This window comes from Schistocerca serialis, chromosome 7, assembly GCF_023864345.2.
Source record: "Schistocerca serialis cubense isolate TAMUIC-IGC-003099 chromosome 7, iqSchSeri2.2, whole genome shotgun sequence".
Taxonomy (NCBI): domain Eukaryota; kingdom Metazoa; phylum Arthropoda; class Insecta; order Orthoptera; family Acrididae; genus Schistocerca; species Schistocerca serialis.
Genome location: NC_064644.1, coordinates 187,434,671 through 187,453,421, shown reverse-complemented (window position 1 = coordinate 187,453,421; position 18,751 = coordinate 187,434,671). Strand labels below are relative to the sequence as shown.

Here is an 18,751-nt window from a genome sequence, read left to right as displayed (position 1 = left end):
TAAAAACATGGTGTCATTTCAAAGGATTCTTATCTATAGGACAAGATGATTTAAAACTTCATTGTTCGTGATTAGTATGTTACAATCCCTTTCACACAACTACCATTGGTATAGTTGCTGCAGATTGATTTTCTTCTGCACAAGAATGCTAACATTCTTACTCAGTCATCTCCATCACCATAAGCTTTGTCAGCAACTACATCTCCTTTGTAAGGACACTCCAATAGTTACAAATAATCAGATTAAAAATGTGAGTTTTGCAATAGCCTAGAGTATCCTTTTGTTAATGTATATGCCTCTACTCTGGTATGTGATCCATTTGAACTGAAACTATTCATAGTATTTGTTTATGCAGTATTCACCTATTAATAAAGTTCAGAAATATGCAGTCAACTTCATGTTGGATAGAAATTGTGTGATAATTAGTAATACATAACTTAATTCAGTGTAAATTTTCCAAAGAATAAATCTAAAAAACAAAACCAAGCTATACCTGATTTCTTGCAAAAACCACTATCAACACAATCAAAGAATACAGACTAATACACAGAACTGCAAGAAACTAACATCAAACAGAACGATCAGATTCTTCAACTGTGATCAAAGTTTGTCTTCTGTATCAAACCATTGAATTTATACCTACAGGCCGTGTGACATCTCAGTTATAAGTTTTATCAATAAGCCATATGCATCAGTGTAGACATGCTTACCTCCAGATGTAAACTAGCTGAAGAATGTGAGCATTTGGTCCCTGAAATTCACCCAGCATCCTGCATGGGGCTTTGCTGTGACTACCAGCAGCCTTGTAGCAGCCAATACGTTAAACAAGTTTGCGATCAGTTTCCTCTTCCACTGTTTTCCATTGATTCTCTCTCTCTCTCTCTCCCTCCCTCCCTCCCTCTCCCTCTCCCTCCCTCTGTGTGTGTGTGTGTGTGTGTGTGTGTGTGTGTGTGTGTGTTTTTTCTCTGAATCACCTAAAGCAAATGTTAAGATGGTTCTTGTACTTCCCAGGAGAGTTTATCATTGATGTCTTCTTCAACTAAAGTGTACTTCTATGACTTATGTAAACATGTGCTTAGTCTTCTTCTTACTGTAAGCACCCGTCTTATTTACATTTCCTGTCCTTGTCTCTCAGTAAATTGCCTGTTTATATTAATCTATTTGTTTTTCATTCTGCCACCGTAAGAAGCTTCCAATTTTCCCCCTTTCTTCTTCTTCTTCTTCTTCTTCTTCTTCTTCTTCTTCTTACAATTTTCCTTTTGACGATGTTATTTTGGTCAAGCAATGTTATTGATGCTGGAATTTTATTTCACTGGTTTTTGTGATACATTCAGCAGTAGAACATATTGTTTGCTGTGGTTTTTTCCACCCTTAAAGTTTTTACTACTGGTCTTCCAGCAAGCATTCAGTCAAACATCTAATCTGATACTGTTTTCAATATGATATTCTTCTGTTTGTCCTGATTTTATGAGCTTGTCTTCTTCATATAGTTTTAAAGGCAGTAAGCCTCTTCTTTTCCAGGAATTGTGTTCCTTCACCTCAACAGATACTGAAGAAGATATAAAATATGTATCTCTTGGTGATTTGGTGCCCTGTGGCATTTCATTCTGTGCTCATTAAATATATCTCTCTGTAACTGCTGTTTTTCACATGTTTCATATGTATCAGAACTTTGTTAAGGCTGCTGCATATATTTTTCTTTGTCCATATTTTAGTTTCTATTTCACAGCACATCCCCCCCCCCTTCCCCCTTTTCTTTCTGTCATTTTTCAAATAAGAGCATCTTCTCTTCCTGTAAGCAAGCATTTCATTGTTCTTTTTAAACTAGTTCAAGTTATACTGGACACCTCTAAAATGTGGATTAATTGTCTTGTCTTTTACATGTGACTTTATAAAACCATCCCTCTTTTATCTTGTGAACTAGGAAAACAAAGTTTAAATCGATCAATTATTTTACCCATTGTTGACTGGTTTTATTTTATTCCAGGCAGATGGAACCTACAAAAGAAAAACTTAAAAAGCCAAGAATTGTTTCCAGTGATGTAACAGAAGGCTGTACAGTATTTGTGAAAAATGTTCCATTTTCTTCAACTAATGAAGAATTGAAATCCTGCATGGAACAGTTTGGTCCTGTGGTTTATGCACTGATATGTATTGATCCTTTGACAGAACATTCTAAAGGAACAGCGTTTGTAAAATTTAAGGTATAAATATTTCAACCGTCAACAAGCTAATGTTGGCTTTCACCTGTTTGCATCGTTTCAGTGTCATATTTTTTTCTCAGTCTTACCCAAGCTTATCAGCAATTCTCTTGTAAGCTTGAGTAGTTCAGTACAAGATAAAGAGTGATAACCAATTCTGCTTAGTTTCTCACTGCAATTTGTGAGGGTGATAATTCTTTAATTTTGCTACTGTCAAACACATTGTCTTTCAGATGTTAGATGTACACCACTATTGTACCATCTCATTTAAAACTGGTTGTATACACCTTACTGTTCTACAAGTAAAACAAAGGTAATGGAAAGTAGTTGAATCAGATCAGACGATACCAAGGGGTTTAGATTATGAAACGAGATATGGAATGTAATAATGAGTTTTGCTATTTGGGCAGGGGGGACAGATAATGGGAGGGAGAGAGAGAGAGAGAGAGAGAGAGAGAGAGAGAGAGAGAGAGAGAGAGAGAGAAGTTAGAAACTGCAGACTGCCTGTTGCAAGAAAAGCTTTTCTGACGAAGAGTAATTTATTAACATCCACTACAAATTTAAATGAGAGGAAGTTTTTTTTTAATAGTACATGTGTGGAGTGTAACCTTGTATGGGAGTGAAACGTGGACAGTAAGCAGTTCAGATGGTAAGAGAATAGAAGCTTTTGAAATGTCGTGCTAATGAAGAAAGCTGAAGATTAGATGGGTAGAATGAGTTACTAATGAGGAGGTACCGTGTCAGATTGGGGAGAAGCTTATGACACACCTTGACAAAAAGAAGGGATCAGTTGGTAGGACATATCCTGAAGTATCAAAGAATTGTCGGTTTGGTAATGGAGGGAAGTGTCTGGGGTAATTGCAGAGGGAGACCCAGGTATGAATACAGTAAACAGGTACAAAGGTATGTAGGTTGCAGTAGTTATTTTGGGAGGAAGAGGCTTGCACTAGATAGACTGATATGAAGAACTACATTGTACAAGTTTTTGGACTGAAGACCATGACGACAACAGCAGCATGTCCAGATAATGAACTGTCTTCTGTAATTCTATGTTCAGAAAATAATTAAGTAGTTTTTTTAGGATGCTGTTTCTCCTGTTTCATAGTACAGTCCTTAAGATTATTTGAGATAATTATTTCATACTATTTGCCTACATAACTTGAATAAAATAACTTTGTGATTGACAGATTGCAGTGTGGGAGCCATATTGTTGGCTTTCAATAGGCCACATCTGACAAGGCTCTGCACCTATCTACAAACCAGATAATTCATGAGAACATGACACTTGAGAAAGAACTATTAATTAGTTGATGGCTTGTCGCCTTCTATTTAACTTGTTGAAATACCAATCACAAATTATTCGGTCAGCATATTGTTAGAAATGTCACAGAAACTACTACTGCACAATTAATTAATAACTTACATTTTCGGGATTTCCGGAGTTTAGACAGCTAGCGTAAGAGCTCATTGTGTATACTGAATTTTTGAAACAAATTCACTGTTTCTGTGAATATTGTGACCCCTGCCCCAAGATAACACCCGAGATTATTGTAATTCTGTTTATTGTTGACTATATCCATAGATTTTTCTTTCTTTCTTTTTTTTCTGTTGTAAAAATAATGTGGGACAGGGATTAACGTAGTGATAATGAACCCCATCCATTATTACGTTCCTTAAGACTTTATGATGGATTAGCTGTAGAAATGGTTCTTGCATGAAACGTCACCCAAGAACAATTCCTGCGGATTTATTGTTATTCACCTGACTTCCAGAAGGTCATTGTTACAGATTTTGATAAATTTACTGTAAAAGTCAATTTATTTCTTTGATTATTTCATAGTTCTATGCATTATCACAGTGAATTGTTAGTGTTATTTTGTGTTTCAGGAAAAGGAAAATGCAGAAGAATGTTTAAAAGCTGGTACAGAACTCACATTAAATAATCAAACATTGGATGTGTTTAGAGCTTTAAGTAGGGATGAGATTGGTCAAAAGATGAACAGAAACAAAGATTCTGATAAGAAGAAAGATAGTAGAAACTTGTATCTGGTGAAAGAAGGAGGTAATTAATATGTTTGTCAATGTCTGTGAGCATGTTGCAAAGTCACAGTTGCATTCACAAGAAGCAATACCAGTAAAATATGTTTCAGCCATCTCTCCCAAACTCCTCCATATGTAGCCACCTCCTTGGCTTCATATTAAGTTTCTCTGTTGCTGGCACATTTCTTCATTATATCTTTGATCTTGCCTTCAACTTTAATATTCAAGAAGACTACCTGAAATTCCAGTCTCCAGTTTTGTTAGGGTTTTACAGTGTCTTTGAACTTCACATAAAAATCCAGTGCTGAATTATCTAATGAAGCATCAACCAAAAGTATTTTGATTGGTATAGGTCTCCTAGATTACAAGGGTAGTTTGAAAATTTTGCCGTATCACCACCAGATGTCAGCACTATTGCAATGAGTTTCTCATGTAATAGTATGCTGTACATTATGAGTAAACAAGCAACATGTCAGTGATTTGGACAGAGATCTGTGGTGCAGACATCTCTGTGTCATTGTTCCTGTGTAATGATTTGTGAAAATGGAAGAAAAATCGAGATTCAAGCAGTGATAGGTGCTTCATAAAGAAAAGTATGAAAGCAAAGGAAATTCATACCAGTTTTCAGAAAACACTGGCAGACTGTGCTCTTTCATATTCACTTGTTGCCAAGCGGACAAACAAGTTTAAATTTGGTCGGGACAGCTTGGATGGTGATCCATATAGTGGTCGGCCGAGATGATGCTGCTACCTAGAAATTATTGAAAAAGTGCATAGAATGGTCATGGAGGATTGCCAACTGGAAGTGCGAGAAATTGCTGAAGCTACAGGGATGTCATCTGTGCATATCACATTTTAACAATGCAACTGGATATGAGAAAATTATCTGCTAGATGGGTTACATGAGTCTTTTAACGCAGGATCAGAAATGCTTCAGAATGGACATGTTCGTACAATGTTTGACACGTGATTTTAAGTTTCCCTGGTGAAGGAAATCTTGAATAGTTCTCGGGTACTCAGGCAGGTGGCGTCATCTAAAAGGCGTGATATTTTCTGGCAAACTTCTTGCTATCTTCAGATATTCATGATGACTGGATGATATCTGCTGGATGCTGCCTTAATATTCTCCGCCCCCTGCTCCCGGTGTCTCTGGGAGCATTGATGGGGGAAATACAATGCCACTTTTCAAGCCAGAGCCTTCAGTAGTGCCACAGCCGGCACCAAATGTGAATCTCTGTGGGCGTAGCGACAACACTTCTTCGTTCTCTTCAATTGCCATGACGGGAGCAGACCTTCATGTAGACTGTCATTGCTCTCTGGTCAGGCTCAAGGCTGGGTCCCAGGCTTTCCTTAATTGTTAATTAATAGCCTGTCATGAAGTCGTATCTCTACAGCTTCTTTGAGAATACAGTTCCAGAAAGATTTTGATTGTTGCAACGACTTGGTTTCATCATAATTCGTGGTATATCCATGGGAGATGCACTGCTCTGCCACAGCACTGTGCAGCAGGTTACTCTTGCACTTCCACAGCTCGCTGCAGAGAAAATACCATGTGAAGATGATTTGCAGCACTGTTCCATAAGAATGGTTGTAGCAACTGCCAGATACAATGTGCCTTAAAACCAAAGAAGCTAAGACCACAGCCTTCCGAAAACAAAGATAAAGCAGTTGTGACAACAATTATTCCATATGCCAAGAAACATCAGCAAAATTCGGAAGAATACCCAGGAAACACAATGTCAAGTGTGTGTTCAGACCACCAGTCAAGATGAAAACCTTATGGGAACCAGTCGAGGATGACGCCAGAAACCAAGAGTCTACCTTATCCCTTGCCAATGTGGAAAAATGTGTATAAGCCAGACTATCCGGACAGTACATGATAAATACACTGAGCATAAATGCCACATGCACAGTGTTTTGCCAACAAAGTCTGTGTAGCAGAGTGCTGCGTCTCCCACAGACATATGATGAATTATGATGACACCAAGTTGCTGTAACAATCCAACACCCTCTGGGATGGTATTCTCAAAGAAACTGTAGAGACCTGGGTGCATGGGGGACTAATAAATAAGGACAGCAGTTTTCAATGAAGCAAGGCCTGGACCAGCTCTGATAATGAGCAGAGCGCAGCGGCAGTGTATGTGAAGGTGCACTCCTGCCATGACAACTGAACCCAGTATGTTGTCCTCGATGGTGAGTATTCATCGGAGGTGAGGGTATTATCTGGAGTGCCCCAGGGAAGTATGGTAGGTCTGCTGTTGTTTTCTATCTACATAAATGATCTTTTGGATAGGGTGGATAGCAATGTGCGGCTGTTTGCTGATGATGCTGTGGTGTATGGGAATGTGTCGTCGTTGAGTGACTGTAGGAGGATACAAGATGACTTGGACAGGATTTGTGATTGGTGTAAAGAATGGCAGCTAACTCTAAATATAGATAAATGTAAATTAATGCAGATGAATAGGAAAAAGAATACTGTAATGTCTGAATACTCCATTAGTAGTTTAGCGCTTGACACAGTCACGTCGATTAAATATTTGGGCGTAACATTGCAGAGCGATATGAAGTGGGACAAGCATATAATGGCAGTTGTGGGGAAGGCGGATAGTCATCTTCGGTTCATTGGTAGAATTTTGGGAAGATGTGGTTCATCTGTAAAGGAGACTGCTTATAAAACACTAATATGACCTATTCTTGAGTACTGCTCGAGCGTTTGGGATCCCTGTCAGGTTGGATTGAGGGAGGACATAGAGGCAATTCAGAGGCGGGCTGCTAGGTTTGTTACTGGTAGGTTTGATCATCACGCGAGTGTTACGGAAATGCTTCAGGAACTCGGGTGGGAGTCTCTGGAGGATAAGAGGCGTTCTTTTCGTGAATCGCTACTGAGGAAATTTAGAGAACTAGCATTTGAGGCTGACTGCAGTACAATTTTACTGCCGCCAACTTACATTTCGCGGAAAGACCACAAAGATAAGATAAGAGAGATTATGGCTCGTACAGAGGCATATAGGCAGTCATTTTTCCCTCATTCTGTTTGGGAGTGGAACAGGGAGAGAAGATGCTAGTTGTGGTACGAGGTACCCTCTGCCACGCACCATATGGTGGATTGCGGAGTATGTATGTAGATGTAGAAGAGGATGAAGAAGCATTGTCACCATGCCAGCAGAGATCCACGTCCGGTGTTGGCTGCACCACTACTGAAGACCTTGGATCGATGCCCGATGCAGTGCTCCCACCACTAATGTACCAGGTCTATGACAAGCTGCATGTGGTGGGAGGAGGAGAAGGGCTGGGGGGGGGGGGGGGGCAGAAGATATAATGTTAGCACCCAGCAGATATCAGACAGTCATCAGGAATGCCTGAAGATGGCAAGAAGTTGGCTCACCAAAATATCGTGCTTTTTAGAAACGTGTGGTTGAATACCTGAGAACTATTCCAAACGTTTGACCCATTAACGGAGCAACCAACAAGATTTTTTTTGCCGGTTTGTGATTACACATGAAACTTGGTTCCTGTACTATACCTCAACAACAGTCAAAGCAGGGGAAACATGTTGGTTCACCACCACCAAAGAAAGCAGAGGCAACGCAGTTGCCGGAAAGGTCATGGCATCAGTTTTCCGGGATGCAAAATGGATTCTTGTGATAGATTTTCTCCCCACTGATCAAGCAATTATGGGACACAGCAAAAGATATCTGAAAAAGTCAAGGTTCGGCAAGGAAGAACGTCATCTTCCATCAATACAATGTGCACCTACACACAAGTGTCATTGCCATGGCAGAAATACACGAGCTAAAGTACAAATTGTTGCCACACCTGCCTTCTTTGCATAATTTGATTCTTTATCAGACGTCCATCTCTTTCCCAAGCTTTTCAGATTACCCTCATACCTCTGCTGGTGCTCTTTTTGTCTTCACTCTTATTGTGTTATGTCACCATCAGTTTCTCTCATTTCACAACTATCTTCATCTCCCTGTCATGGCACCAACAACATCTCCCCATCATGGCACCTACAACAGATTATTTCAGTCACATGTACTCTTGCTGCATATTTATTTATTTATTTTTTTCTCTCTGAAGCCGAATTGCAGTTCTTACCCAACCAACAACTTTTATTATTATTAAATATAAACAATTTTCCATTCTTCTGTGATGTTAAACATTCTCGGGAGAAGTACCAGGTTTCTAATTATGGCTTTATTGCAGTTGTGATGGCTGGAACTCCTGCAGCAGATGGTGTATCAGTTGCAGACATGTCTCGTCGGTTGCAATTAGAAAAATGGAAGAGTCAGATACTGCGCAATCTCAACATGTTTGTCTCGCCAACACGACTTATTGTACACAATGTACCACCATCTTGGACTGACAGTCAGTTAAGGAAACTCTTTCAGGACCATAGTGGTCAAGGAGCAATCATAACAGAAGTAAGTTCTTTGTTTCTACAACTTCCTTCATATTTGAAGTTAACAGATATTGAATATTGCAATAACTGTAATTTGCATGTCTGTCATTAAATTGTGCTGTATTGCTCCATATCTGTCATGCAACCAGGAAAACCACAACTCTAGAGGTTCTACAGGATCAGGACCCTTTCATCCTTCATGAAATGCTTTCCATTTTTCTTTCTAACTTTCTTTCATTTTTTTAGTTAACACTTCATCTGGCTTGTTATCAGATACCGTGTTGGTGCTAACTGTATTGTTTCCTACATCTGTTAGATGTCTGCTGATAATGCTTAAGAATAGGACATTTCCTGTCATGTATACAGGAAATTTCTGTAACCAAATTCAAAGCAACTGTGTAGGAAAAATTAAACTACTGAAATTTTGATAGATATTATCTTTCTATTAAAAAAGGTAAAGGTGTCATCAACACATTGTACTTCCCATATTGTACAAAACAAAATTATATTTTAAGAAAATATGTGAATTGCAGGTTATAATTTGGCAGTGGGTGATGTTGATTGTTCATGTGATATGGCAGACCCTGTGACAGAATTTCTTTCTATACACATCATCATGAAGTTGAATGTATGTGGTGGCGTAATACAATATGATTCTGTAGGTCAAGATACAGAATTGAATGTACTATTAAATTTTAGCTGTGGTGTCACAGATCCCGTCCTAACCAGCACTCTGTAAATTGGGATGTATTCTAAAAGAAGCACCAAAAGTGTATGGTATTTATAATAATATTTAAATTGTTTGGGTGCTGCTACAAGTAATTGATCTAACTACCACTTCAGAAATTGCTACATATACCCGGTGGGGGGATGTATGTCATACACCACTTGATAATGTCACCTGCAATTCAAAGTTAATGCATTTTTAATGACATGCCAGCAGTTTTATGTAGTTCACATTTTTTTCCTCAAGAGGCGTCACATCTGCAACAGTACATTGTGCTGAAAAGGCACTACCATAGCTCTTGTTTATCGTTGCCAACTTTTCTTCTATTTCAAATCCATTCTGAAAACTTAGTCCAGCCCAATACTTTGTTCAATAATACAAATATGAACTACAGTGCATAATTATTGTTAGGTTGACAGTGTTATGAGACAAAGCAGTAGCAGCATGAATTGTTCCACCTGTTAATAACTTCTGTGGATTCAGAAGTAGGGAGACCGGAGATTGTGGAATGTTTGTAGACACTATGTGAAAGCCAGTGCCTTGCCAAAATCATTATATCCTGATTAAGCTCATTTTACACTGTAAAAGATCTTTGTTAAATATCTTTATAAAATATGTTTTGTAAAATCTTTGATGGTGTACTGGGGTTCTGTTACCATATCTTTTCTAAAATTTAGAATGTGGTCCTAGCTTTTATAAAGGATTTCTCAGTGCACTTAGAGAGTGTCATACAGACCTTAAAGTGCAGGCACTATAACATGGCAATAAACTACAAGCAAAAACAAATAAGAATTTAGACCTCCCCAGGGGAGAAGAGTGAAGAATGGGAACAAGCCCCATCTCTTTCTCACAGGACTGGTAGGCTACATCCATGTTCTGTGCACCTGCAAAAGCAGAACTGGCCTAATGCATAATGGTCACAGGCATAGCTGATCCCTTGTGGTGTTGTTATGGTTTTATTCGAATCCTGTCATTGGCCAAGATTAATCTCTTCACTCATTTACAGTAAGACAAGAACACAACTAGCAATTCATAATGCAAAGCAAAGTGTCGCACACAAATCATTACGTAATGGCTACAGCGTAATGTTTTGAGGAGGTTGGCGGAGTCATAAATGTGTTAGTTCAGGCCCAAAATTTACTGGTAATATATGCAATCGTAGTTCGAAACATACAACACCTAAAACTGCTGCATTAAAAGTGTCAGTATGATGTGTGTTTATGTTTTGTTTTCAGTTCATTACCATTGCTTCATTAAGTTTAAATGGAGGGAAACTTATAATTATGATAGCACAAAAGTAACTGGGAACAGAGAGAATTTGAATGCACCAATAAAACAATGTTGTAAACAGTGGGAAAACGTTATTTCAGGAATGTACGTGGGTTGGGTAAAAAGTAGTGCTAACACTGTTATAATTCATTCCAGACTTAAGTGACAGATGGTTGTCATATTACGAACAGTCAATATAATTGTCCTGCATCTTGATCAACTTTCCTCGCACAAATGGTGTGTGTCGTACACTGCTAGCAGGACCACCGTGTGGCACAGATGATGTCTTCTTTTGTGTTGTAGTGCTTGCCACAAAGAGCTTCCTTCATTTCGATGAACAGGTCGCAATTGCACAGACTCGTTTTGGGTGAATATGCAAGATGTTCCAGTATCGCACAACCTCATGTACACAATCCTGCACAGGGTTCACCATGTGGCATCATGCATTGTCATGAAGGATGATGGGATTCAGTGCCAGAAAGGCAAAGGTCATACCTCTAGAAATTGCTGTAGTTGCTGCTTTTATTACCTGTTAGGGAACTTAAACTGGCCTCCTACCCTTTCAGAACGTACACACAGCAACTGACACAAACACAGCCATCACTGCTCTCTGCACTATATCATCTGGTCTTCTGCAATCAGGTGCATTTTACAGCAGTGTTGCCACTACTTTTATCTAAACCTATTGAATGTGGTGTTATACTCTGTATGCGTGTGTGTGTGTGTGGGGGGGGGGGGGGCGAGGGGGGGCGTACCTCGCTGTGTCCTGACTCCAAACCCACCATATCATTCCTTAAACATCCAGCCAATTGCGTCCTCACATGTAACTATGTCTTCTTTGAGGGAACGGTATATTAACAAATCCCTGGCAAGGCCATAAGTATGTGCATAACACCATCTGATACCAATGTATTTGATAGTCCATTTGGAAGAAACATTCCTAGCCTCCCAAAACCCCAAATCTCTTGCTGGTTCATGTTCACTGATGATAGTTTCATGATCTGGACACAGGGCCAAGACACCCTATCCTCAATCCTCCACAGCCTTTCCCATTTGTCTCACCTGGTCCTCCTCAGCCCAAGACACCACTTTCCTGGACATTGACCTCTACCTCTCTAATGGATCCATCCATATTTCTGTCCATATGAAGCCCACTTACCATCATCAGCATCTGCATACTGACAGTGGTTACTCCTTCCATCCGAAAAACATTTCTCCCATAAAGCCTGGCACCCGTGGGCAGTGTATCTATAGTGATGAGAATTCCCTTGTCCAGTTTACTGAACGCCTCACAGACAGGCACTACCCCCTAAATCTACTCAGCAAATAGATTTCCCATGGCATATCCTGACACAAGCATCCCCAGTCCTCCCATCACCCTCAAGAATCAGCTACAAAGGAGCACTCCCATCATCACTCAGTATCACCATGGACTGGAACAATTGAACCATATCCTTTGCCAGGTGTTTGATCATAACCTGAAGTGAGGGATATCCTACCTTAGACACTCCTCACACCATCCATTGTCCATTAAGCCTCCTCAACATCCAAGTACATCTCTCTGCCACTTCCAATCCCGATTCCTTGCCTTAGGGGTCATATCCCCGTGGGAGACTCAGGCGCAAGATGTGCCCGATTCTCCCACCCAGCATATCCTACTCCAGTGCTTCACAGGCTTATCATTTTCCGTCAGAGGCCAGGCTACCTGTGAAAGCAGCCATGTCATACACCAGCTCTTCTGCAGCTTGTGCACACTACATGGGCTTGACCACAAACCAACTGTCCACTTGAATGAATGGCCACTGTCAAACTGTGGCCAAGAGCTGAGTTGACCACCCAGTGGTGGAAAATTCTGCTGAGCACAGCATGCTCGATTTCAGTGGCTGCTTCACAGCCCATGTTATCTGGATCCTTTCCTTCAGCTTCAGCTTTTCTGAGGTACATAGATGAAAGTTATCCTGGCAATGCATCCTTTGTTCCCATAACCCTTCTGGCATCAATGTCCACTAAACCCTTACATCCATACCCTCTTCGCAGTAGCCTCTCCTTCCTCTGTTCGTAGTCCCCTCCCTATCCTGTCCCCCATGTCATAGTCATCGTACACTGCACGAACTCACTGGCTCCAGTGTTTGCCCCGTGTGTCACATTCTTATTTGTGCATCTCCCTCCATTTCTAATCTCGCACACCTACTACCTCCCTCCAAATCATCAGCCACCCTTCCCCAGCCATTCCTACTTCCTGCTCCCTGCCTCTTTTCTCTCCTCCCTCTCTCCACCCAGGAGCCCCTCACTGCAGTCTATATGCAAACTGCAGTCTTGGTATTGAGTATTCCATTAGCACAGTGTGTGTGTGTGTGTGTGTGTGTGTGTGTGTGTGTGTGTGTTTATTTTTATTTTTTATTTTGTTTGTCTGTTGAAATGTCAACACTTCCTCCTTTCAGTGAGTTGTTACCTTCACTCCTAAGTTATTTATATTCTGCCACATATTTAAAATTTTAAATACTTATTCATACTCCTCTGTAATGTTACAGGCTCGTATCATGAGAAACATGAAAGATATTAATGCTGATGGCACTGGAAAGTCGAAGGAGTATGGATTTGTGAGCTTCTCTACTCATGAAGCTGCTCTTCAAGCTTTGCGTAATATTAACAATAATCCAAAAATATTCACACCATCAAAGGTAAGCATTTCAATGAAAAAATTCAAATGTGTTTTACAAAACTTCTCTGGAAACTTTAATTCTTGTCTTTAGCAACAATGGCCCAAGCATACAAATGGAAAAAAAATCATTGTAATTACTAGAGCCATAAAGGTGCATTTCTTAGTTTAGAATCAGGTTACAGGCAATATGTATAACAATTTCCGCAAAAGTGTAATTAATATGTCTCATCAAAATTTTACTGTATTAACAAACGAACAGATGAGCTTACCGTGTAATTAGGTGATTTGCAGAATGCTGCAGAGAGAGTTGTTTTGTACCTGTCTGAACACCATATAAGTACAGGGAAATAGAGGTAAATGCTTATATGCTGGCATCATTTTTATATAGAATCAATATGATGAAAAGAGGAGTTCCCACACATCTAAAACTTGAACATAAAGTCAATAATATTGAAACAAAGAGTTGTTGTATTGAACAGAACCTAATCTACAGATCTACATTGTAAAAATTTCAACTATTTGTGAGAAATCTGGATTTACTGCTTTTTATCATACAAGAGTCCGCAGCTCGTGGTCTCGCGGTAGCATTCTCGCTTCCCAAGCACGGGGTCCAGGGTTTGATTCCTGGCGGGGTCAGGGATTTTTCCTGACTCGAGATGACTGGGTGTTGTTGTGTCGTCTTCATCACATCATTCATCCCCATTACGGTCGGAGAAAGGCAATGGCAAACCACCTCCACTAGGACCTTGCCTAGTAAGGCGGCGCGAGTCTCCCGCGTCGCTCCCCTACGCCCTGTAAAGGAGTATGGGACTCACCATCATCATCATCATCATCATCATCAAACAAGAAGAGAGGCTCCATATAGATTACTTAAAAGATTCTGACAGAAAAATATGGGCGGGAAACATTTGGCTGTACAATCTGGTTTCAGCAGTGAATTTTAAAGATAGCAGTTTCCTGAGTCATAAAATTTTCATGGACAGTGTGTAAGCTCTTCATTGTTCTTTTGAGTAAAGCATCATTAGCTCAGGGAATTTTTCACTCAAAGTAGAATACACCAGTCACCAGTGTTAAAGTTCTTCCTGTGAAAGTTGACTGGGAAAATGTACCGTATTTACCCAAGTATAAGGCAACTCTGATTATAAGACGACCTCCCTTCCCTTTTTTTTCCCCAAAAAAGCTACTTGTGAAATTTTTTAACATTTTCTGACTAAAAATTATCTGCCTGGAAGGTTAACATTATACCTATTCTAAATTTATGGCATTTATTGATTTTCTGCATTTTGATAATATGAGGAGAAATAAAATAAACAAAAATAAATAGTTTACATTAATTTGCAGACTATTTTCCACACTTTTTGCTTAGTAACCCTGTCATCTGTTGTATCATTATTTTTAATCATCATTCTAATAACACAGCTGTGAAATTTATAAAGTATTTCTTCCGAATACTTTGCGATTTCTGAGTTTGTGGTTACCGTGGGACGTGAGAACACAGCTGTTTTTATCTGAATACATATCAGATTTCACTTGTTTACTGATGTGAGAATGTTACAATGTCTCTTCCAATAGTATTGTCTGCCTGCCACTCTTTCATTGAATGCATAGACACAGCTGCTGACTCACCCCCTTTCATTCCCATGATACGTCATGGTGAGCGTCAAAAACATTACAGCACGAAACACCTAAGTACGCCACTGGTCACTATCTAGACTTTTGTCATCTCTTGCAGAAATTAATACTATTGTTGACTAATTGTCCAATTTTAAACTAAATTCAACTGCGACAGAATGTGGTAGATGTTCCCAAAAACCAAAGTATGCATTGAGTCCCATGTTTGGCAACATGACACAATTGCTGCCCACTCACAACTTCCCTTCCCACATTCATCTAGCTCTTGTCCAAGCCAATACCACTGTTCCCCCTCCTGCTCTTCCGTAGTCGTGTGCTCGAGCAACTGTGAAACAGGGTCTTCAATATCTTTTCCGGTGGAAATCGTATGTAACAAAAGCAACTAATCCATAAATAAAAGATTGCAATCATGGTTCAATCCAGTCCTCAAACTCCCCCCCCCCCCCCTGTGATTCCTGTGATCTGCTGACGTCTATTGCTACTATCTCCGCATTGGGTTGGGTTTTGCCATTGTAATTTATTCTTATCAAAACAGTTAGTGAACTTAATATGATTTATTTCGTTTTTTAGACATTTCACTGTGGATTAATTTTCCTGCTTGTTACATTTGAATGTCATCATCGTGTTCTAAAACTGATTAACAGCTGGCAATGTTTTTACCTGGTGGTCTAATACGTGAACAGCAACCGAATTATTCATTTGAAACGCACTTAGTAAATCATCACAATCTCTCATAATCAAATAAAATATTGATCTTGGGTACGAATCAAGTAATGTTTTTTGAAGGCCAATATTTCCAATTTTGAATGTTATGTATTCTTAAAAAGCAGCATCAGCAGTATTATTTTGTAGAAAGTAGCCATACATGTATGAGAACTTATATTGCAAACCTGTCCAAATACAACAAGAGTTTGTAAGGTGATAGAATTTAGGGCTGTTTCCTCTTGTGTTTCACAAAATTGTCAAATCTTAAGCAGAGCAATAGGTTGTTTGGCCAATTAATATTTTAATTTGTATCCCATGCACTAGCACCAAGCGAGTCATATGTCGTGCATATTCAAGCAAAGTTGATACTGTATCGAGCACTTCGGCATATCAGGAAATCTTGAGAGTTTTCAAACGCAAGTATCATTTGCTCATCCCTGCCTTTCTGAATTCTTCAAAATAAAACTGCATGTGACCTCAATAGCCAAAGTTTCATCTGTATGTGTAAGACAACCCGTATATACTCTCTCTCTCTCTCTCTCTCTCTCTCTCTTTCTCTTTCTCTCTCCCTCTCTCTTTGTGAGTCATCAGTCTTCTGACTAGCTTCATGCAGCCTGCCATGAATTCCCCTCGTGGGCCTTCATCATAGAGTAGCACTTGCAAATTACGTCATCAATTATTTGTTGGATGTTTTGTAGTCATGGAGTTAGGCATTCTAACTGCACCTTCAACTTTTTCTCCTCAAATAAATTCTGACTCTTGCAAGAATTCTCTCTCTCTCTCTCTCTCTCTCTCTCTCTCTCTCTCTCTCTCTCCCTCTCCCTCTCCCTCTCTCTCTCTCTCTCTCTCCCTCTCTCTCTCCCTCTCCCTCTCTCTCTCTCTCTCCCTCTCCCTCTCCCTCTCCCTCTCCCTCTCTCTCTCTTTGTGAGTCATCAGTCTTCTGACTAGCTTCATGCAGCCTGCCATGAATTCCCCTCGTGGGCCTCTTCATCACAGAGTAGCACTTGCAAATTACGTCGTCAATTATTTGTCAGATGTTTTGTAGTCTCTGTCTTCCTCTACAGGTTTTACACTCCAAGCCTCCCTCTAGTTCAATGGAAGTTTGTCCCTGAAGTCTTAACAGATATCCAATCATCCTGTCCCTTCTCCATATCAATTTTTCCATATATTCCTTTCCTCTCTGATTGGGCTCAGAACCTCTTCATTTCTTACCTTATCAGTACATCTAATTTTCAACATTTGTCTGTAGCACCAGATCTCAGATACTTTAATTTTCTTTTGTTCTAATTTTCCTACAGTCCATGTTTCACTACCATACAATGCTGTGCTCCAAACATACATTCTCAGAAATTTCTTCCTCAAACTAAGGCCTATGTTTGATACTAGTAGACTTCTTTTAGCCAGGAATGCCCTTTTTGCCAGTGCTAGTCTGCTTTTTATGTCCTACTTGCCCCATTCATCTTTGTTTATTTTGCTGCATAGGTAGTAGAATTCCGTAACTTCATCTACTTCACAGTCATCAATCATGATGTTAAGTTTGTAACTCTTCTCATTTCTGCTACTTCTAATTACTTTCATCTTTCTTTGATTTACTCTCACTCCATATTCTGTACTCATTAGATTGTTCATTCCATTCAGCAGATCCCATAATTCTTCTTCACTTTCATTGAAGATAGCGATGTCCTAATTGATATCATGTCACTGTATATTTTAAATCCACTCTTGAACCTCTCTTTTATTTCCATCACTCCTTATTCAGTGTGTAGACTGAATGGTTGGGACAAAAGATTACGTGCCTGTTGTACACCCTTTTTAATCCAAACATTTTGTAATTGTACTTGTACTCTTATTATTCCCTCTAGATTCTTGTGCATGTTGTATATTATCCATCTCTCCCCATATTTTACCCTTTTTCTCACCAGAATTTCGAACATCTTTTGCCATTTGACATTGTTGAATGCTTTTTCCAGGTCAACAAATTTTATGAAAGTGCCTTAATCTTGCTTCCATTATCAACCTCAACATCAGAACTGCCTCCCCAATGCCTTTACCTTTCCTAAAGCCAAAATGATCGTCATCTAACACACCCTCAGTTTTCTTTTCTATTTTTCTGTACATTATTCTTGTCAGCAACTTTAATGCATGAGCTTTTAAGCTGATTGTGCTATAATTTTTGCACTTGTCAGCACTTGAAGTCTTCGGAATTGTTTGGTTGCTATTTTTTTCAAAAGTGTGGTGCTATATCACCAGGCACATACATTCTACACACCAGCGTGATTAGTTTTTTTGTTGCAATTGATTTGAGAAATTCTGGTGAATGTTACCTATCCTTTCTGCCTTATTTGATCTTAAATCTACCAAGCTCTTTTAAATTATCATTCTAATAGTGGATCCCCTATATCCCTTCAATATTGACTCATTTTTCTTCTTCTATCACATCAGGAAAATCTTCCTCTTCATAGAGGCCTTTAGTGTACTCTTTCCACCTAGCCGCTCTGTCGTCTACAGTTAATAGTGGAATACCCATTGCACTCTTGATGTTATCATCCTTGCTTTTAATTTCACTGAAGGTTGTTTAGACTTTTCTGTACACTGAGTCAGTCCGTTTGACAATCATTTCATTTCAATTTCTTCACAGGTTTCATATACCCATTCCATCTTAGCTTCCATGCACTTCCTGTTTATTTCATTCCTCAGCGACTTCTACTTCTGTATTCCTGATTTTCCCGGACATTTTTGTACTTCGTTCTTTCATCAGTCGACTGAAGTATTTCTTCTGTTACCCACAATGTCTTCGCAGTTACCCTCTTTGTATCTATGGTTTTCTTCCCAACTTCTGTGATTACTCTTTTTAGCCTCCATAGCCTTAGAGAACTAAAAAAGTGTATGTCTTAATTCCTTTGTTCTTCCGTATCCCACTTCTTTGCATATTGATTTTCCTTGACTAATTTCTTAAACTTCAGCCTACCCTTCGTCACTACTGAATTGTGATCTGAATCTATATCTACTCCTGGGTATGTCTTACAATCCAGTATCTGATTTCAGAATCTCTGTCAGACCATGATGTAATCTAACTGAAATCTTCCGATATCTCCTGGTCTTTTCCAAGTACA

The 18,751-nt window shown here is 39.4% G+C and overlaps 1 protein-coding gene across 1 annotated transcript in view; it reads left to right on the top strand.

Annotated features, from left to right (window-relative positions):
* Positions 1 to 18,751, top strand: part of LOC126412452 (RNA-binding protein 28) — a 119,393-nt gene that overhangs the window by 92,938 nt on the left and 7,704 nt on the right. The window contains exons 9-12 of the mRNA XM_050082060.1: positions 1,988 to 2,204; positions 4,089 to 4,263; positions 8,448 to 8,665; positions 13,171 to 13,320. Coding sequence (XP_049938017.1) covers positions 1,988 to 2,204; positions 4,089 to 4,263; positions 8,448 to 8,665; positions 13,171 to 13,320 — 760 coding nt within the window. The remainder of the gene's footprint in view (positions 1 to 1,987; positions 2,205 to 4,088; positions 4,264 to 8,447; positions 8,666 to 13,170; positions 13,321 to 18,751) is intronic.